Source organism: Myotis daubentonii, chromosome 2, assembly GCF_963259705.1.
Source record: "Myotis daubentonii chromosome 2, mMyoDau2.1, whole genome shotgun sequence".
Classification (NCBI taxonomy): Eukaryota; Metazoa; Chordata; class Mammalia; order Chiroptera; family Vespertilionidae; genus Myotis; species Myotis daubentonii.
The window spans coordinates 13178628-13199626 of NC_081841.1; the positions used below are offsets into that span (position 1 = coordinate 13178628).

Below are 20999 nucleotides of genomic sequence, written 5' to 3' on the forward strand. Positions count from 1 at the left end.
ATGTTTGCTTGGCTTTATTTTGGGGGAAAGGGGAGAGGGCCATATTTCAGGGTCCATTAATGCCTGTTCCTTGGAGCAACTGAAAGAATTCAGGGAAAGGGTTAGCCAGCTGGCTGTAAGGAGGGTCCAAAAAAGGAGGATGAGGCTCTGCTGGGTCTTGCAAAGGAGGACCGTGAAAAATAGAAAAGTCTCTGCAGAACTGAGGTCTTGCCCCTAATGGAACAGCAAACTCAGGAGAACCAAGGCCAGGGCAGGCCAGCCCCTCCTCTCCCCCACTCCCTCTCCTCCAGGCCAGACCTGGTGGCTCTGCCCTTCTGTTAGGAATAAGCCGTGAATCTAAAGAGAAGCTTTAACCGAGCTTGGGAAACATAAGACACGTTTTCTAGGCTGGATGCGTTGGTGGTGGGAATAGTTACAGAAAACTGCTGTGGAGCCAGAGATTAGAGGGATGAGTAAGAGAAGAGGAAAATGGACAGTGAAAATTGGCACAAAATGGGCCTCCCCGGCTTTGCAGCCGTGCTTCTGTGTTACAGTCCATCATTACCAACCCAGTGCTGTTGGGTAGGATCGGATCATGTCCTGGTGCTGCTGAAATCCCCATTGCACCTAGAATGAAGTCTGAATCTGGGCCACCGTGTCCTGCGTGCCCTGGCTCTGCCTGCCCTGCCAGCCTCGTCCTGCCTCCATGCCCTGCACCCCCTCCTCCACCCCTCTCCCTGTATAGCTCTTCCAACAGGCTGTGCGCTTTCCCCACAGGAGGTCCCTCCTGGAAAGCTGTCCCCATGGCTCACTCCCAGTCTTTGTTCAGGGTCTGCTTAAAGCATCTCTTCCTTACGGACCCTCCGGCTCTTCCTGTCAGAACCCCCTAATGCATCCAGTATTCCCTTTGCGGCTCTCATTATGCTTACAACTATTTTTTTGATGTCTGCTTTCCCAGTAAGCCCTGTGGGAACACAGGGACCATGTCTTTGTTGACCCTGTTATAATTGTTCCTTACATTCATTTATTGACTCAGTAACCAGGAGCAATACTTTGTAAATGGTTGGGGGCGGGGCACAAGCTTTAACCTTTTATTCTACAAATAATTTCTGAACAAAATAATTATTTTACACACATATTTTAAAGGAATTCTCTGAGGTGCCATTTTTCAGTGACTGTACACACATTGGACAAGTCTTACTTGCTTTTCTCTTCTCCGCAGAATGAAATGTGCCTGGCCACTCAACAGCTTTCTAAGCAGCTCCTGGCATATGAGAAACAGGTAACGTGATACTTATATGGCATGTGATGTTGTGCTCAGGACTTTCTTAACTGGAGTTCTTTAAAAGAAATTCTCCAAAGGCTTTTTTAAGAGACCTCTATCCTCCTTCCCCCTTCCCCTCTTCTTTTTTTCCATAATCCATTTCCATTTTTTCTTGCCTTTTCCTTTCCCCTGATAAATTCTCACTGGTGATTATCTTAGAGTCTATATGATGCCTTCTCACTAGCCTACAGAAATAATCAGCTGCCCTTGAGGGAGGGTTCATGGTCCCTGAGAGACTACAAATGAATTGACACTAACAATTCCAGGAAATAAATGCAGATACTGTGATGTCTGAACAGAGGCTGATGGCCAACGAAGGAATAGTTTGGGAGGGGCAGTTGTGTGCTAGACGCTCTGGCGTGCCCTGCTCTTGGGAGAAGAAAGGAAGTTGGTGTGGAGGGTATGTGTGGTGGGGTGAGGCCGTGGTGCCGAATTCCCAAGCATTCCACAATACCTGGCTCTCTTATTCTTTGGTCTTAGAATTTTGCTCTTGGCAAAGGCGATGAAGAAGTAATTTCTACACTTCACTACTTCTCCAAAGTGGTGGATGAGGTAAGTTAGCAACATGGCAAAAAAAAAATTGTTTTATTCATTTTTGAACTTTCAGCTTTTACTTTGGTCCGCTTTCCATATTTAGATACCTACTTAAATATCTGAGATGTTATCACAACTTGTTGATATTCCAAGGTTTGTTTCATAAAAGAGATTGTATACTATCATATGTTTCCAGTTTGAGGGGAAGGGCTTTGATATATATGAGCAATAAACCAAAAGAAAGATTTCCAAGAATTTAGTTTCCTAAGGAGGGTGCATTAGCCTCTCAGAACTGCTGTAATAAATTACAAGTATGTGGCTTAAAACAATAGAAATTTATTTTCTCACAGTTGTGGAAGCCAGAAGTGTGAAATCGAGGTGTTGGCAGGGCCATGCTCCCTCCGAAGACTCTAGGGCAGTGGTTCTCAACCTCGGCTGCACATTAGAATCACCTGGGAATCTTTTTAAAATCCTGATTTCTGGGCCTCGTCCTCCAGAAATTCTGTTTCTTTGTTATGGGGTGGGGCCACAACATGAGTAACAAAGAAACAGAATTTCCGGAGGACGAGGCCCAGAAATCAGGATTTTAAGAAGATTCCCAGGTGATTCTAATGTGCAGCCGAGGTTGAGAACCACTGCCCTAGGGGGTGGGGGGGAGCCTTCCTTCCTCTTCTGGCTTCTGGTGTTTCCAGATGGTTCTTGGCTTGTGGCAGCATCACTCCCACCTCACCCTGCCTTCCCGTGGCCTTCCCGGATTCCACCTCACCCCCATGTTTGTTCTCTTTTCTGTGTCCTCTCTTCTCGTAAGGACACTTGTCCTTGGATTTAGGGCCCACCTGGATAACCCAGGATGATCTCATTTCAGGACCCTTTGTTATATCTGCAGAGACCATTTTCTCAAATAGTCACCTGTTCAGGGTGAACATTTCTTTTGGGGAGCAGGATTCCACTCACTGAAAAGGGTTTCATACAAGTGTTCTGGTAGCTGTATCGTATAATCCTCTTGGAAGGTTTGTGGAAACAGGTATTATTGTAGGAAAAGTGCATAAATCCTAATTGTAAAAAAAAAAGAGAGAGAGTTCAGACGCTACTAGTGCTGGGCAGAATCCTCTGCAAAGTTAGGTAGATTTAAACTGTTTCATCTTTCAAGGAGTTTGCAAACTTGTCATAGAAAATCATGACAAAGAATAAGCAAAAAAAAAGAATATGCAGATGCCACTGAACTGTTGAATCATTAATACGAAGTAGCACTATCTTCAGATTATAAAATGAGAAACTAACATTCATGTAAAATTGTACTGATAGCATTTTCACTCATTCAGCAAATCAGTCAAGTTCATTCGACAACCGTGATTGACCACCTGCTGTTTAGCAGGTGCTGTTCTGGGCACTGAGGATGCACCAGAGAACAAGTTGACCGGTTCTTTTTTAGCTCCATCCTCTACCTCACTACTGTGACTTTCTTTAAAATGTGTGTTAAAATGGATGGATAATATAATTAGAGAGGAGCAAAAAGTAACTTTTTTGAAAAGTGAGGAGAAGAATGTTTATTAATTAACAGTGAATAAATAATCCAGGGAAAGAAGCAAAAACTACACCCACTAAAGCCATTTGTTTTCTTGACTGGAAGACAATGGCTAAGGACATGTGGGTAGTCGTCAGAACCAAGATTTCCAGATAAAGATATCTACTCGCAACCATATTTTCATGGGCAGAAATGATGATGATTTCAGTGGAGAGTGAATCACTCTCAAAGGATGGGGGCCTGGAAGTGTGACTGCCTGGTGTCATCATGGCCTCCTGGAAGTTCAGCACCTTAAGGCGTTTTCAGAGATGCAAGTGAGAGCAGTTAGCTCAGGGAAGAGGGGAGTCGCTTTTGAGGTTATTTTTCTACCTGGGCCTATACCAGATTGAAAACCTTTCAAGACAAGTAGTTTGACTCCGAAGTTAAAGAAAACTCCAAATAAAAGTAGTTTGTGTGGCTTTTATTTAATAGGATGTCCTGGAAGCAGATCTCCGTGTAGTGGCATGCAGAGATTTTGGCATTGGTGATTCCCCCAAAAGCAAGGTTTCTTAGTCACTTTCTTGGAGTTCATCTGAGACGGGAAGTCGTCGTCATTACGGATTCCATTGCTGAGTGGGTGTCAGGCCCTCTGCTCTGAGAGTTTTTTACTCACGTTCCTGCTTTATCCTCACAGCAGCTGTGCAGGGAAGATGATGGGCCCCCATTTTCTCTGTGACACTGCTGAAGTGCCAAGAGGTCATCTACACTCTGTCCACTCTCCTCAGAGAAGACACTGTGTTTAGAAATGGTTGTCCCATACCTCTCCAAAGCCCCAGGGCAAAAAGTGGGTGACACGCACCCTTTGAACCTTAAGAAAGTAGGAAGAAATGAGTAGCTAGGAAATTTGCTGTTCCTGAAGTGCATAACCATTGGAATGCCACTTATCTCCCTGAGTTTTGGGTTCTTCATCTGTGGGAAAGCCCACTTAATTACGACGTTACAAAGATTAAATGAAATGATGTATATCAGATGTTGAGCCCAGAGACAGGCACATAGTAGGTGCACTTGTTGACTTTCACTCGATTAACTTAGTAAAAAAACAGTCCATTTCTTTTTTTTTTTTTAATTAAATCTTTATTGTTCAGATTATTACATTTGTTCCTCTTTTTTTCCCCCCCCATAACTCCCCTCCTCCCAGTTCCCGCCCCACCCTCCGCCCTCACTCCCCACCCACTGTCCTCATCCATAGGTGCATGATTTTTTGTCCAGTCTCTTCCCACATCTTCCACACCCCTTTCCCCCCCAAGAATAGTCAGTCCATTCCCTTTCTATGTCCCAGATTCTATTATAATCAACAGTTCATTCTGTTCATCAGATTATTTATTCACTTGATTCTTAGATTCACTTGTTGATAGATGCATATTTGTTGTTCATAATTTGTATCTTTACCTTTTTCTTCCTCTTCCTCTTCTTAAAGGATACCTTTCAGCATTTCATATAATCCTGGTTTGGTGGTGATGAACTCCTTTAGCTTTTCCTTATCTGTGAAGCTCTTTATCTGACCTTCAATTCTGAATGATAGCTTTGCTGGATAAAGTAATCTTGGTTGTAGGTTCTTGGTATTCATCACTTTGAATATTTCTTGCCACTCCCTTCTGGCCTGCAAAGTTTCTGTTGAGAAATCAGCTGACAGTCGTATGGGTATGCCCTTGTAGGTAACTGAGTTTCTTTCTCTTGCTGTTTTTAAGATTCTCTCTTTATCTTTTGCTCTTGGCATTTTAATTATGATGTGTCTTGGTGTGGTCCTCTTTGGATTCCTTTTGTTTGGGGTTCTCCGCGCTTCTTAGACCTGTAGGTCCATTTCTTTCACTAGGTGGGGGAAGTTTTCTGTCATTATTTCTTCAAATAGGTTTTCAATATCTTGCTCTCTCTCATCTTCTGGCACCCCTATAATTCTGATGTTGGTACGCTTGAAGCTGTCCCAGAGGCTCCTTACACTATCCTCGCATTTTTGGATTCTTTTTTCATTTTGCTTTTCCGGTTGGATGTTTTTTGCTTCCTCGCATTTCAAATCATTGACTTGATTCTTGCGCTCCTCTGGTCTGCTGTCGGGCGTCTGTATAATATTCGTTATTTCAGTCTGTGTGTGCTTAATTTCTAGTTGGTTCCCCAATATAAGATCGAGGGTCTTATTAGTTTTCGTGTAGATCTCATTAAGTTTATCGGCAGCTTCTAAACAGTTCTTGAGAGACCTTAAAAGTGTGGTTCTGAACTCTATATCTTCCATTGACAATTTTGTCCTGTTTCTTTGTCTCCGCATTTTGTTATGCTTCCTTGGTGCACCCCCTAGTGGTCTTTGTTCGCAGTCTTATAGTTAAATCTTGATTGTTGTAGCTAATTCCAGGGAGGGTTTGACCTCCAGGCCAAGTGGCTATGAGAATCAGCTGTGTCAGCGGTGAGAGAACTTCTGTCCTCTAGGGAGGTGCTAATCTAGCCTTTGCCTGAGGCTATCCGGCAAATGCCTCTGTGCAGGGCTTGGGCGGGGCGGGTCGAACAGGATCAACAGGGTGGGCCCGAGAGAGCAGTTATGGCGGCTCTCAGTCCTGTCCCCAGGGGCTCTGCCTCTCTGAGTCCCAGCACCCGCTGCAAAGCTCGGAGAGAAAGCTGCACTCGCTCTGACCGAAGCCAGACAGTCCCGCTTCTCCCGTTTGAGTCTGGGTCCCTAAAGACTCGCCCGTATCTGGAGCTCAGAGTCTGCGACTCCCTCCCGATTGAAAACAACAACCTCGCCCTCCGCCGCCAGCCCGCTCCGCGCACTCCGCACCTCAGAATTTGACTTCAGCACTGCGCCTCCTCTGAGTGTCCGTGTGCGTTTCTCTTTCCTCCTAGTTGTAGGACTTCCACTCAGCCAGCGTTCCTGTGGTTCTGGGTGATGTCCCTTCCGTTTTTTGGTTTCACTTTTGAAGTAGTTGTTCAAAGCAGCAAACTCCGGCGTTAACCTATGCCGCCATCTTGGTTCTCCAGTCCATTTCTTATTATTCAGGAAAAATCATTAACACAGTCCATCCTGATGGCTAATTTAGAGGCATGACTATCTTTGTGTATTTCCAGCTGGACAGAGCTGCCATGCCTTGGCTTGATTGACAGATGGGGAGAACATTAGCAGCTCGGCCTGTAGCTCCTTGCCTGGCGAAGGGTCGACCTTGGGCAAGGCTTTAAGTTTATCAAAGCAGCCTCTGCAGGAATAGCCCTGAAGGACCAGAGGACTGGGGAGGCCTCTGTGTAGAAGGAGACTCAGATATTACTGAGAGAAACTGCCCCCTGTTTACTCCACAAAGTGACTGCTGGGTGATTCCCCTATTCACCCAGCAGGAACCCTGGGGCATCCTCAGTAACCTCTGCAAGTCTGGGCCCAGGGAAGATCCCTTCCACTGTGTTTGTTTCTAATTGCTAGTGTCTGGCTGCCAAAACATCTGAAGTTTTTGGCAGCTTTGTGAGCATGAAAAAATAACTCTATCTCAGACAGTGGAATGGGAAGAGCATGGCGTTTGGATCCCAATAGCCTGGGATTAAATCCCAGTCATGCCACTTACTTGCCTATCTGTAAAACAGGGATAATAAATAATACCTAACTCACAGAGCAGGTGAGACTGAGAACTAAAGCATGGAAAGCTGCCCTACAGAAAATGCTCCAAATGGTGGTGCTGATGGGGTTCACTTATTTCTCCTTAACCACTGACAGCGACGGGCTTTAGTGAGGCCTTAGATAGACAGGGAGAAAGAGAGGAAGAATCAAGAGCTGTTAGAACTGTCTGGTGTGGAGGGTCACGCTTGGGTACAGTCGTCTCATTCTTAGAAAGGTTTTTTTTCTAAAGAGCAGAGGCCTGGGTCTGGCTGAGTTGTTTCAGTAGGGAGCTTTCTTTGCCGGAGCATATTCCCAGGCCCACGCCCGCAGCTGGCTGTGGTTTCAGGGTTAGAAGGCTCCCAGCGGGCCTGCCTTTCAAGTGTGACTGCAGCCCTCAGCGAGTGAGAGAGCTCACAGTGGCCTGGCGAGGCTGTGACTTGTGCTGAGCGCTCCACCCAGTGAGCTGTGTTCACTGCCAGCCCATCTCAGCGCTCTTTCCCCCAGGGGGTGTGGCTTAGACTGAGAACACTGAGCCAGAGTTTGCACAGTAAGCAAACGAAAACTATGGCTCAGACTCCTTTAGCAAACTTAACTGGTCAGTTAGAACCTCACATTTAGCGTTTAATACCTCTAGGCCCCTGGTCGGCAAACTGCGGCTCGAGAGCCACATGCGGCTCTTTGGCCCCTTGAGTGAGGCTCTTCCACAAAATACCACGTGTGGGCACGCACATACAGTGCAACTGAAACTTCGTGGCCCATGCGCAGAAGTCGGTATTTTGTGGAAGAGCCACACTCAAGGGGCCAAAGAGCCGCATGTGGCTCGCGAGTCGCAGTTTGCCGACCACTGCTCTAGGCCAACATCATTTACTGCTTTAAGAGGGTATTTATTTGCCAAAGAAGTATAACTGAGCTCTCTAACCACTCGGAAATGTTCATAGTGATTCCTTGGTAAAGTAAGATAGTTTCAGTAAAATAGTGGATATAATTTTCTTCAATAGATTTTCTCTTTCTTTTAGCTTAACGTTCTCCATACAGAGCTGGCTAAACAGTTGGCAGACACAATGGTTCTACCCATTGTACAATTTCGAGAAAAGGATCTCACAGGTAAAGTAACTGAATTCAGTGCCAGTTACCTTTAAAATATTACTTCATTTAATAATAATTCGTACTGCATTAATTTCTTTAAATGCGTGGATTACTGAGAAATGCCCTTTCTTGTTGAGTAGCTCCGTTTAACTAACTTGCATTGAATCCCCACTGTGTTCTTGGCTCAGCTAAAGGAGGTCACAGGCTAATAAAACAGACTTGGAGTCAGACAATGGTAACATCATGTGATGAGGGCAGCGGGACAGAGACGTTCAAGGAATAGCAAGGGGGACAGAAAGACGTCATTGCCCTTTTGAGGACAGGGTGCCAGGGCAGGCTTCCTGGAGAAGGTGATCTCCTAGCAGGGCTTTCAGAGGTGAATTCGTGTTTACCGAGCACACAAGATAGCAAGGCTTGTATTACTGCCTGGAGCATTTGTGAAGGCACGCTATTCTTAGAGATGTAAGGTGGTGGGAGGCTTGGATATCATTTTTAACCATCTGTACGCCATAAGCGTCTATAGACGCAAGCGGCGGACCTTTTTTAATTAAATTCAAAATATCATGGCAGTTAACTGGTTAAAAGAAATGTTCTGGAAAGAAAATAATCATCCCCTAAGACCTGGGTTGCCTTTTGGTTTTGTTTTTTTGGGAAGCAAACCTGGAATTGAGAGTGTCTGCCCACAGCTTTGGTGACAGTGGTCTCATGACTCCAGGAGAGCTAAACATGGATTAGGAATATTTACCCAGGATGGTGATTATTTTTTTTTTTAAGGAGAGTATCAATGAAAAAAGTTAAAGTGTCCTTTTCTGATGACACCAGGAAAAATTTGAAGCGTTGGTGCAGGTCATACTTGAGTTAGCATCAGAACCAGTTTAGAATCTGGCGCCTCCCACCCCCCCACACCCTCCATCCCTGATGGTGGTGTTTCATTTTGCTGCCTCACTCGTTTGCCCACCAATACAAGTATGGAATCTGGATGAGGGCCGCACAAGAAATATTAAGAAAGCTATTTAAATTGGTAAGGAAAAAATCACAGCTCTGCTCCAATAGGAAGAAAAAGGGAGAGAGAAAGAAGGGAAAATGCGAGAAAGTATCCTGATATCAAGAAATAATATGAAGAGAAATTGAAAAGCTGGAGGCAGTTTTGAAGTAAACTGAAAAGCAGTGTAGATGATGTGAAAATGCTGGGCTTTGAGGAAGTAGAGATGGAGAGTGTTAAAATTGTAAAGCATCAATTTTGTTTAGGTGTCTGTGTTTTTAAGTGTTTAACCTTGGACTCCCATTGCTCTCATTGATGTTTTTGGGGGGTTGTCTTGGACTTTGTTTAGCCACCTTTGTATGTGAAGGGGTAGCGCCCACGTGGGGTAATGGTTGTTGGTGTTGGCTTGCTGAAAGTACAGTACACTGGATTGCTTCAGATCTTTTTCGTTAAAACAAGCACCCCGTGTTCTTTTGTCAGGTTTTAAAATGGCAATGACAGGAAATTTCTAGGGTTTGGTATAGTCAGGGCGTTCTGAGGAGAGATGTCTGAGAACACAGTGGGGGCTGAAGAGGCGGAGCTTATACATACACTCCAGGTCTCCATGCATAGTCCCTGCCACCGTGCCCTTCACCTGGTCCTCGAGTGCCCTCTCCTTCGTAGATCCTCACAGGCTGTCTGGAGAGAACTGCTCCATGCTCCATGGGCAGTCAGGGTCCCTGGGTGTGGGGTGCAGCTGAAGCCACAAGCTCCAGTGAGACCAGGAGTCCCAGCCAGGCCAGGGCCCCATGAGGGCCGAGGGCCTGAGGTGCTGGCAGCGCCTTCCCGTCCTCATGGACGGCTTTCTTTCCTTGGGCAAGCACGCAGCTCTGGACCGGCTTGCTTTGTTTCTCTGCTCTAAGACATCTCTTTTCTCTTGTGCAGAAGTAAGCACGTTAAAGGATCTCTTCGGACTCGCCAGCACTGGTAGGCACCCTCCCCATTCTTGTGTGTGGGTTTAGTGAGTCTGTGGGCAGAGACACCGAATGAAAGGTTCTTGCCTTTCAACCTGTCTGGGTGCTAACATGTCTCTTTACTTTTAGAGCATGACCTCTCAATGGCAAAATATAGCAGGCTTCCTAAGAAAAAGGAGAATGAAAAGGTGAGAACACCTCCCTTACATGTTCTCACTTCTTACGTCACTCCTTTTGTGCCTTCCCTTGTGAGTTGGTGGCATTGAGGGTATCTTGGTGAATTTCTTCTCTTTTTTCCTATACATAGATTTTTAAATTTTTTATTCTAAATCCCCTAAAGTAGATTTTTCACTTCCTAATTCTAGCTTTGAAAGTTAGTTTTTAAACATCAACTTGGGACCATTGTAAAATTATAGTCACACTATGATTTTAACGTAAGCTGGGCACCTCACGTGATTGAGTCATAGGCACTCAGGCACTTGTTGGCTCTGACTCTTTAACTCACTACTTACTGTAAATAATAATGGGTATTTTCAGGCACGTACCTTTCATTTCTGTCACATGATTTCCTTAGAGTAGTCTCACAGGGGACCCAGAATGTGTGTGGCCTTAAGCGACTGGCCATGTTGTTTTCCTAACGAGTGTGGCGCTGGGAGTGCTACCAGGAGAAGGGACTGGCTCCACCCAGTACAGCCTCACAACATGGACATGCTATCCCTTTACTATTTTTAATTTGGATATTTAAACACATGAGGTGGAACCTTATCTGTGCTTCATTCTCTTTGTTACAAAAATGGTTCTCATGTAGAAATCGGCATGGTTTGGAGCTGCGTGCTCTTACAGAATTGCCACGGCCGTTAGCCAAAGTGCCGTTTTCCTTTCACCTCTTAACCAGGTGAAGACGGAGGTGGTGAAGGAGGTGGCAGCTGCCCGGCGGAAACAGCACCTTTCGTCCCTTCAGTACTACTGCGCCCTCAACGCGCTGCAGTACAGGAAGCGCATGGCCATGATGGAGCCCATGGTGGGCTTCGCCCACGGACAGGTAGGCAGTCCTTCCCCTCAGGCGTAGGACGTACGCCAGCTGTGGAGGGCAGCGCGGCCTTCTGCTGAGGGAGCACAGGGGCCGCACAAGCAGCGTCAGAGGAGGAAACACGTGCACAGCCTCGCAGAAGCTCTCGGAAGCTCGGCACCTGGAGAGCTTGCGGTGGGCTGGACACGCAGGAAATGATGGCCTTGATCCCGTGCCTCCTGTGGGCAGGAGCTGGCATGGTCCTTGTCTCTGATCCAATGACAGGAGGCCGGGCCCGATTGTCTGAGAAGCAGCTGCCTGTGCAGGCTGCGGAGCCAGGCTCACCAGCTAGGACTCCGCTGCTCGGTGTGGTAGTCACCTCGGTGGGCTGTTCTCGTGATGTGTGGCTGAGGCGAATGCCAGCACCTGGGCCGGTAGGACGTGGGGAAATGTTGCCAGTGATTGATGAAATCACTGCAGAGTGTTTGTGTGCAGGGAGGTCCCAGGTTCAGGATGGGGCCTTGATTGTGGCACCAGCCTGGCAGGGACAGGAGTGGTGGGAATGTGAGGCGAGTGGCACCAGCCTTGCCCGCCATCCCTGCCCTGCGTTAGCCCCACTTACATTGACTCCAGACTCACTCCGGCTTGTGAGAAACGCATCTGGGAACCTTCTCTGATCTAGGAACAGAAAGGGATGTGAGGAAGCAAAATGTTGAGAAGGAAAAGTCAGCAACTTAAAAACTTACGTGTGAGCACCTATTATTTTCATAATACATTGAAAAAATACATATTGTTTTTTATGTTAATCCTCACCCGAGGATATTTTTCCATTGATTTATAGAGAGAGCGGAAGGGAGGGGAAGAGAGAGAGACATCGATGTGAGACACATCAATTGGTTGCCTCCTGCACACATCCTGACCAGGGCTGGGATCGAGCCTGCAACCAAGGTATGTGCCCTTAACCAGAATCAAACCCGGGACCCTTCAGTCCACAGGCCATGCCTCTATCCACTGAGCCAAACTGGCTAGGGCTAAAAATACATACATTTTTATTTATTTTGTTTTGTTTTGTTTTGGTTTTTTTTAATATATTTTATTGATTTTTTACAGAGAGGAAGGGAGAGAGATAGAGAGTTAGAAACATCGATGAGAGAGAAACATCGATCAGCTGCCTCCTGCACATCTCCCACTGGGGATATGCCCGCAACCCAGGTACATGCCCTTGACCGGAATCGAACCTGGGACCCCTCAGTCCGCAGGCCGACGCTCTATCCACTGAGCCAAACCGGTTTCGGCAAAATACATACATTTTTAAAAAGCACATCACTTTCATTCAGGGAAAGGAGGAACAAGAGAAGATTTTTAAACATCCAAATTCAGTTGTCTGTCATCTGAATATGGTTATTACCTTGCTGAATAATGCAGACACTAAAGTCAGCTTATGCCCTCTATTTAATAGAACAGTGTAATCTTTCGGTGTCATCTGAGTAAGCTGGGTTAAGCCAAAAACTAGCACTGCCCAGCTGTGGGCTGCAGCCCTCAGCAAATCCTTGGGTTGGTCGAGCTTCCTCACCATGGGCACTTGTGCCCACATGTGTGTCCTCTCTGTTGCCCCCTCTCTTCTTCCATCAAACATTGCACCTCTGCCCTGGTGGATATCCTGTTGTTAGAGAATGCCAGTACCCTCTGCTCTCTACTTAACACCTGGGCACGAAGGGCGTGGGGAAATGTTGCCAGTGCTTGAGGAGTCATCCTCCCTGGACTGACAGGCCTGGCCTTTGGAGCAGTAATCCCTGCCCATTAGAGCCCCAGGGTCAGGGAGTGTCTGGAACTTAGTCTCAGAAAGATGCACGGCTGCAGCCTGGGAGCCTGGGTGGAGGAGGGTCCCTAAAAGAGCTAAAGGATGGGTTTTATCCGGTTGCTTTCACTCTTCATGGCTGAGAACTACACCAGTTCCCCCAGCCTGGACCTTTGAAGCGAATGCTGCTGGCCACAGGGGGCATGGGGTGGGGGGTGGGGAGGTAGAGGGACTATGGGCACAGCAGCACGAATGCGGCCCATGCCTGGGAAAGCAGAACAGAGCACACTGTTGTTGGGGACTGAGGATGGCACATTTCATTTTTCAGATGAAAAGTGTCTAGATTTTAAGACACAAGACCAAATAGTCCCTCACCCTGCAGACTTTTTAATCCTGGTGAAACTGTAGTTTCTCTTAGTCCAGGTTGTTGTCTAACCCCTGACTCTTTGAATAATTCTGAAGCAGCCCTTTTAAATCAGCGTTCGTTGAGCATCACCTTTGCTGGCTGCTGATCGTTTGACCATTGTACTTCCCACTGCTCATGAAGGCGTGTGAACTTTGGTCTTTGGATGACTTTCCTCTGAATCAGACTTCTCACCACCACCCACCATAGTGGAGGTTGTTTGACTCCATTTCTGCCTTCCCTGGCCCCAGGCAAACAGGTTTTCAGTTAAGTCATGACTGGTCCTCCCTCCTGCAAACCAACTGAGGCGTTGTCAGCCTGTCCAGGTTTATGAGGGCACACAAATGAACTCCAACGTAGTATTTGCAGGATAAGCAGTATGTGACGTGGCTGTGGAAGCCAGTATCTCATCCCTGCCTTCCACCCATTCATCAGATTTTTGAGGGAATACATGAGCCCTGCCCTAGGAGCTTAGAGGATAGTGGAGGAGCTCAGACATGGACTGGTGTGTGGAATTGAGGGAGGGGAAGGTGAAGGAAAACCAGCATGAAGTTGTACCCTTAGAAATGCATAATGCTCATTCAGTGGACTTTGATATTTAACATTTCAAGGATTCAGAATGCTCCTCTCTCTCTGATTCAGAGATCACAGGGCCAGAACCTCTCCCCGCGTGGATTACTTTGCATTAGGGTAATCCAATCATCATCTGTTTCTGTGCTGTGAGAACTAAGGACAGGTGTGTGCATGCCTCCCTGGCCTCAGGGCCGTGCCGGTGACTCCTGCTAGTCTCCTTGGGGTGAGAGGTCAGTGTCTGTGCTCACCAGCCAGGCAGGGGCTGCTTCCAGATCAGACAGACCAGCTCTGACCTGAGCGGATACCCATGTCCAAGCTGAGTGTTCTCTCTTTCTCATGACAGAGGTTTGCAACCATCACTTCCCTACAGTCAGGGGTGCAAATGGAGCGGCTCGCACCACATTCAGACTTTTAATGGCCCAGCCTTACAGAGACGGAAGCTTGAGCTTTTGGGGAGGGATGGTTGCTGATGTCAGAAAGGCACAGAGGTAGTCCTCTTCTCTTTCCCGTGCCCCTGCCCTTCAGGGCTTGTCAGGGACCCCGGCCTTCTGGGAAGTGAATACCCAGGAATCACAGAAACAAGGAATTCCTTCTGTTGTTTCCCAAAAAGCCAGCAATAGCAGTTTCATTTTCAAACTGTAGTCCTCAGGTCTCCCCTGGGCAGAGAGAGCACCCACTGTAGACATGGGAGCACCATGCAGTGCCAGGGCCGCCTGCTTCCTTCACGTACACGTCCCCCTTCAGCTGATGTCGGGGTTGGAGGAGCCTTCGGCCCAGCTTTCCCTCTGGAATTCCGCAGCCGTGTCGCCCTGCAGCCTGTGCTCAGAGCTGCCCGTGGCTCGGGGTGGGCCAGTCAGATGGCGGCCCTCGCCTCTCTGAGAACCTCCTGCTGCTTGTCTGTCTCTTGTTGGTGCTGTGCATGTTACTGTCACACCGATGTATCCCCTACAGATGCAAAGGTGAAGAAGACCTAATCCTTGTCCTAGAAACCCACTATCCAGAATTCACACAGGAAAAAGGCTGACAATATCAAAATGACCAGTAGTGATTACTGACACACCTGGTATATGCCAAGTGTTTCACTTACATGATTCCTGAGCTTTACAGACTTTTTACAGAATAGCAGGTTTCACCATCCCCTTTCTCCACACGCACTCGGGGCTTTGGGAATAACTCTCAGCCGGTGGGGTGGGGCTCATGGAGATGCCGCCAGTGCTGCGGGCGAGGAGCCGGGCAGCCAGGGTCAGCCGCGCCCGCTGTCAGTCTCACAGTCCATGAACTCAGCCATCCACTTTCCTGAACGATTTTCAGAATATCGTAATTATATCTTTCAGATTAACTTTTTCAAGAAGGGAGCAGCGATGTTTTCCCAAAGTATGGACAACTTCTTATCCTCCGTGTCAGACATGGTTCAAAGGTAATGCTGCACTCCAGTTGGGGTCTTGGTGCTTTTGCTTTCTGCCAAATCAGCCTCTCCGGTGGGGGTGGGGGTAGGGGGTCCCCTGCAGCTGCTATCCACTCCCTGAACTCCCAGGAACAGCGCCTTCTTAGCTCCCGACATTTGTGAATAGTGTGGTTAAAGGGAATGATTTCTGCATTTCCCAGCTTATGTGGAGCCCGCAGTCCTATCCACTACATTTACAGATTATAAATCAATAAAAGATTAAAGGATCCACAGGGGTACTTTCCTATTAAGTCAGAGTCCTTCGGATCTTCTTCCGTAACAATCAGGTTTCACATGTCAGAAGCCTCAGTCCGGTTTGGACTTGCTGTGGAGAGAGTGCCTTGTTCCTTTCTTGGAGAGCTAACAGGTTAGCAGCCAGAAGTGCTGCAACGTTTTAGGAACTTCAGATCATCACACTAATGTATGATAAACAAGGCAGTAAGTAAGCCTTTTTGAATTAATTTAACAACCTGGAGTTCAGTCTTGCGATTGCTTATTTTTTTTAAAAAATGCATCCTCTCTCCAGACAGCCCTGCCACCCTTAATGATGCTGTGGCCGCTCTGATTCCCTTTGCCTGCTGTTGTCAGCGCCTGTGATGGTGAGCTCAGTGGAGGCTCCAGGCACCCCCAGCACCGGGCTTATTTCATTCAGAAGTCAGACATATGGCTCCTTGAGTGCTTTTCATTATTTCTGGGGTATAGAAATATGTCTGTCTTGTTGGTGCACATGAGTATTTCTCTGGGGAGAAAATTATTACCTTCATCGGGTCCTTAGAGTTTTATCCCCCACAAAAGCGTAAGAAACTAGGTGTTTTTGTAAAGCTTTGGCTCCCTCCCACCTTCCTTCTCTTGTACTGCTGCTTTTCCCGCATATTCCATTCTCCTAGCCTTGGCAGTGACAAGCAGGGGTAGCTAATGAGGGTTGCTCTCCACCTGGCGTGGCCCCAGGCCATCAGCCATGGAGTCCCGTCATTTCATTCAAATGTCAGAGTAGCCAGCCCGCCCCTGGAAGGCGGCTTGCACCCAGCTGCTGCGTTAAACACGGTGCAGGCGGCGGACCTGGGATCTCCTACAGCAGAGTATGAGCGTGCAAGCCCAAACTGCCTTCACTGCAGACCCTTTGAGAGAACATCCTGAGGAACTCACTTGTGAAACACCAGGCAGCTGGCCCCCAAGGTCCCCTCTGTTTTAACATCTGTGATTCTGTCTTACCTCCTTCCACACGGTGGAGAATGGAACACGCCTCTAAAGTTTGCTTTCTCCGATGGATGGGCCCTGTTCAGGCCTTTGTAGCCCATCCTGTCACCACCGGGTGGGGCAGGCATGTGGCTGTCTATCTTAGAAGGAAGAGCATTGCCCTGGCTTTGCTGGTGCACCTTGGTCCTACTCCTGGTCAGTTTCCCCTCTCCAGTGGCCATCTCCTGGCTCTTGCCTAAACCAAAGTGAGCGGGAATGACTGCTGTCCTCGCCTTTCCGGCCCTTTCACAGGAAGCCTGCATGTGCCTCCCCTAAGAATGGGCTCATTGAAGCTTTTCTCCTAACGTTTGTATCGGCAGTTCTGAGCATGACACCTTTGCCAGCAGAGCAACTGTTTAGCTGGGTTCAGGCGTTGTCCAGTGGGACCCTTGTGTTGTTTTAAAACAGCAATCATGTGAGCACAGAATAATGCATCCCGGAGTGTCTAAGCTCCGGCTTCCAGGCCTAAGAGAGAGGTGGAGAGCTGCGGCTCTGCCATCTGATGCCCAGCGCTGAGTGGCTGACCGGACGGACACCTTCTGTCTTAAGCATTCAGGTGGAACTGGAAGCCGAAGCAGAAAAGATGAGGGTGTCCCAGCAAGAGCTGCTTTCTGTGGACGAATGTGTTTACACGCCAGACTTCGATGTAGCTGCACCACCGATCAACAGGAACCTCATCCAGAAGGCCGGCTACCTTAACCTTCGAAGGTGAGGATGCCGTTGCCCGCCCCGCGGAGTGGCTGAAGAGCTGAGTGCCCCATGAGAGAGTGTTGGGGGGGAACTCCCACTACAGCACCCCTCCTGCCTGGGACGTAGGAACAGTCGTATGAGTAAGAACCCAGCTTGTGGACTCCAAGACACCACAGGCCACCCCTGTTCCTGGTCATCATGGCCGTTGGTGGGGACTCGGTTGCCTCATCCATAAAATAGAATTGATAACTGCACCTGCATTATAAAGTTGCTACAAGGGTTGAATAAGGTTGTTTTTAGCAGGCAGAAAGCACTCAAATGATCGCTATGACCCTCTTTGAAAATTATACTTATTGGGGCAGGAAACCTAGCGCCTCACACATAGTCACTGCTCAGTAAACACTGCATGGGTGTGCATTTAATCCCCCGCACTGGAGGGTCTGCGCAGAGGAACCGTCGGTGGTTTTCGTGCTGGGAAGAGCCCCCCAAGGGTTTGTAAGCTTGATCACAGGCCGAGTGATAGAAAACTCCACGAGGTCCTGGTGTTCTTTGCCGGGAACTGGACTTTCCTCTTGTAAACAGCCCACAAAACAAGAATAACATCCAGTTGGGACAAAACTGAGTCTTGTGAAAGCCCCCGAGATTCTTATACCAGAGGTGACCCTGGTGACTGTAAGTAGCTATCGAGCAGTGCAGCTCCATGTCTTAGAGAAGTGACCTTCCAGGTTTCCGTTCCAATGGTGACGGACTAATTCTGTTCGTCTGGCTGAGGGGCGGGCGCACCGCTCACTTCCTGGAGTCGGCCCTGGGACTGGCATCCCGGGTGAGCTGGCCCACCATCTCCCAGATCCTCCAAGCTCAGTTGCACATCTCTGCTGCTCTGTGCACTTTAATTATTTCCAACGCAGTTTTGCTTTAAAGGAACCCATTGTCAAATGTGACTGATCCCCACAGAGGGCAGCAGAACTGTGGGTGCCACTCACGTTTCCCGATACCAATGGGCTTGCACACATCCTCGCAGTAAAACAGGGCTGGTCAGCACCTCCTGGGAGCGGCTTTACTTCTTCACCCAAGGCGGGAACCTCATGTGCCAGCCCAGGGGAGCCGTGGCCGGCGGCTTGATCCAGGACCTGGACGGCTGCTCCGTGATGGCGGTGGATTGTGAGGACCGGCGCTACTGCTTCCAGATCACCACCCCCAATGGGAAATCGTATGTCACGCGGGTTTGACGTGGGTGGAGAACCAGAGTAGTGACCGCACCCCTGCCCGGGGCCTCCTGGCTCATTCCTCCGTGGGAGCGGCTGTCTGGGCAGCGTGGCCCTTGGGAGGGTGGTTCCGTGTTCTTTAGGCACATGACCCATATGGGACCCAACCTGCCTTCCACAAGGAGTGCCGGTGACCGACGTGTCAGAGTGACAGAGGTGGCTGTGTGTGGGCACAGGTTCTGTTCTCACAGAAGGCTGTGGGTAGGCCTCACCGCTCCTTAGACAAGCATCTGTGTTTGTATTGGTGGGAGGCAGGGACGAGGAGGAGTCAGGAAGGAAGGAAGACCTGCCTGAGGAGTCGGTGTTTCCAGCTGAAACGTGAACAGGACGTTCAGCTGCGGGAGGGTCACTCCTCAGCATGCTGTCCCCATCCACCCCGGGCCCCGAGGTCCTCCTTTCCCGATGGCAGCCTGCAGTCGTTCACGTAGACCCCATCCCAGTGGGAGCCCTCACTTAGAGCAGGGCTCTGGCGGTGCTCCAAGGGATGCAGAGCCCCAGGGGGTAGGAGGTGGGCAGTGCTCTGGGTTCCCCTGCCTGGCGGAGAGGGTGGCCCGTCCTTGTCAGAGCCGCCCTGCTGGCATTGGCTCTGCTGGGGTTGCGAGTTGAGATTTTATCTGAACTCTGGCATCGGGAGGGTGGGCAGTGTTGGTAGTGTTGACCGGTTCCTCTCCCACCCTGGCAGGGCATCTTCCTTCCTCCCTGAGTGAAATAAAGTGCAGAAATGAGCTGGGAATGAAGATGCCCGGAATCTAGCCATGCTCCTAGACCAGCCGTGGGCAAACTACAGCCCGTGGGCCGGGTCCTGCCCGTTTGAAATGAATAAAACTAAAAAAAAAAAAAAAAAATGACCGTACCCTTTTATTTAATGATGTTTACTTTGAATTTATATTAGTTCACACAAACACTCCATCCATGCTTTTGTTCCGGCCCTCCGGTCCAGTTTAAGAACCCATTGTGGCCCTCGAGTCAAAAAGTTTGCCCACCCCTGTCCTAGACAGTCACTTAGTCCTCTGGGCCTGTTTCTCAGATGTGAAATGGGGATGAGGTCCCCCCATAGATGAGACGGGGATAGAGGAACGGGATGTGGAGCCCTTCAGAGTTAAACCCCCACAAAGGCTGAGCAGTAGTTCTTGTCTGTATTCCCAGCCCTCCTTATGCAGGCTTTTCCGTTCTTGGGGAGGAGTGGAGTGGCTGCTGTTCCTTCTTTGGGTGTGGTTGGGAGGGGTGACTGGTGGCCTGGGATCATCTAAGCGGGGCCAGAGGATGGTCCGCACTGTGAGAATCACAGGCCTGGGCCAGTGGGTCTGAGCCCAGCCTGCTCAGTTTACAGATGAGAAAGCCAACGCTCAGGGAAGCGTTTGTTTGTCCAGATGACAGCCAGACCCAGAAACCCATTCTCTCCTTCCCATTTTGCTGCCTTCCTGCCCTTTCCCCTCGGGGCCCCAGTGGAGTTCAGTTTTGTGGAATAATGGTCAGTCCCTGCCATCTGGGAAGCACTTACTTGGATGCACTTTATTTCAGGGGAATAATCCTCCAGGCAGAAAGCAGAAAGGAGAATGAAGAGGTAAAGATTTTGTTTGTTTCACTTCCTTCTCAATGTAGTGGGGGACTCCGGGATTCAGCAGGTTTTTTAATGTCCTCCACAGTGGATATGTGCAATCAACAACATCTCCAGGCAGATCTACCTGACTGACAACCCCGAGGTAATGACCAGCCACTTGCCCTGCACCTCACCCTTTAATTAGCCTGAAAGGTAAGCGGCTGCCTCCCGGGACTGAGCCTGTCTCCCTGTGGATTTTTAGGCAGTCGCCATCAAGTTGAATGAGACGGCTCTCCAAGCAGTGACTCCCATTACAAGTTTTAGAAAAAAGCAAGAAAGTTCCTGCCCCAGGTAACTAACGGACAAAGGAAAGCTAGCTTTTGTGGAGCCGAATTAGGAACTTGACAGAAGTTATTTCATCCTCACAAGCCCCCGGGTGGTGTCCCGCGGAAGCAGTAACTGGTCAGGAAGGTTCCCGTGCGCACAGCACAGGTGAGTGCAGCCGGGATTCAGACCTGCCTGCCGTCGTCCAGCCTTCCCCTGGACCGCACTGCTGCAGCCCGAGCTCACAGGACTCGCCCGAGGGCCCTGCTGGTCAGGAGGTCCCCCCGCATGTTCTAGCAGCATCAGCAAAGTTATTGAGGAACCAGAACACACAGTGGAGCAGAGCTGAAGGCTTTGAGAACAGGGGTGGCATAGTCAGAACCAGAGTAGCTCAGGAGGCACAAGACTGTCCCTGTGACTTACTGAGAACCACAGGAGTGCAGAGGGAGAGCGTCAGCCTGGCTTGAAAGGTCTAAAGAATGACTAGGAATTTGAGCTGGTGTTTGAAGTACAAGAGGGTTGGGTGAGCAGCGTAATAGGGATGGAGACAGAGAGGAAGAGCATATGGTGTGCTTGCTGTAACTATGGGGGGGGGGGGGGAACGCATTAAGGGAGTGGAGAAGGAGGCTCCAGGAGAAATGAGAGCCAGGTTGTGGTTGAATGCTAGGCCAAGAAATATTATTCATTCTGTTAACATTTCTGCTATTACTAGGTACCAAGTAATAAATAT

At 48.7% G+C, this 20999-nt stretch overlaps 1 protein-coding gene across 4 annotated transcripts in view; it reads left to right on the forward strand.

Annotated features, from left to right (window-relative positions):
• The window catches only part of APPL2 (adaptor protein, phosphotyrosine interacting with PH domain and leucine zipper 2), a 43250-nt gene that overhangs the window by 15223 nt on the left and 7028 nt on the right, over positions 1-20999 (forward strand). For 3 of the 4 annotated variants that reach the window (XM_059681782.1, XM_059681780.1, XM_059681781.1), the window contains 12 exons: positions 1202-1261; positions 1784-1855; positions 7983-8070; positions 9959-10000; positions 10117-10175; positions 10883-11029; positions 15105-15187; positions 17000-17158; positions 18162-18350; positions 19927-19969; positions 20052-20108; positions 20208-20296. In XM_059681782.1, coding sequence (XP_059537765.1) covers positions 1202-1261; positions 1784-1855; positions 7983-8070; positions 9959-10000; positions 10117-10175; positions 10883-11029; positions 15105-15187; positions 17000-17158; positions 18162-18350; positions 19927-19969; positions 20052-20108; positions 20208-20296 — 1088 coding nt within the window. The remainder of the gene's footprint in view (positions 1-1201; positions 1262-1783; positions 1856-7982; positions 8071-9958; positions 10001-10116; positions 10176-10882; positions 11030-15104; positions 15188-16999; positions 17159-18161; positions 18351-19926; positions 19970-20051; positions 20109-20207; positions 20297-20999) is intronic. The other variant, XM_059681783.1, reaches the window with a different exon arrangement.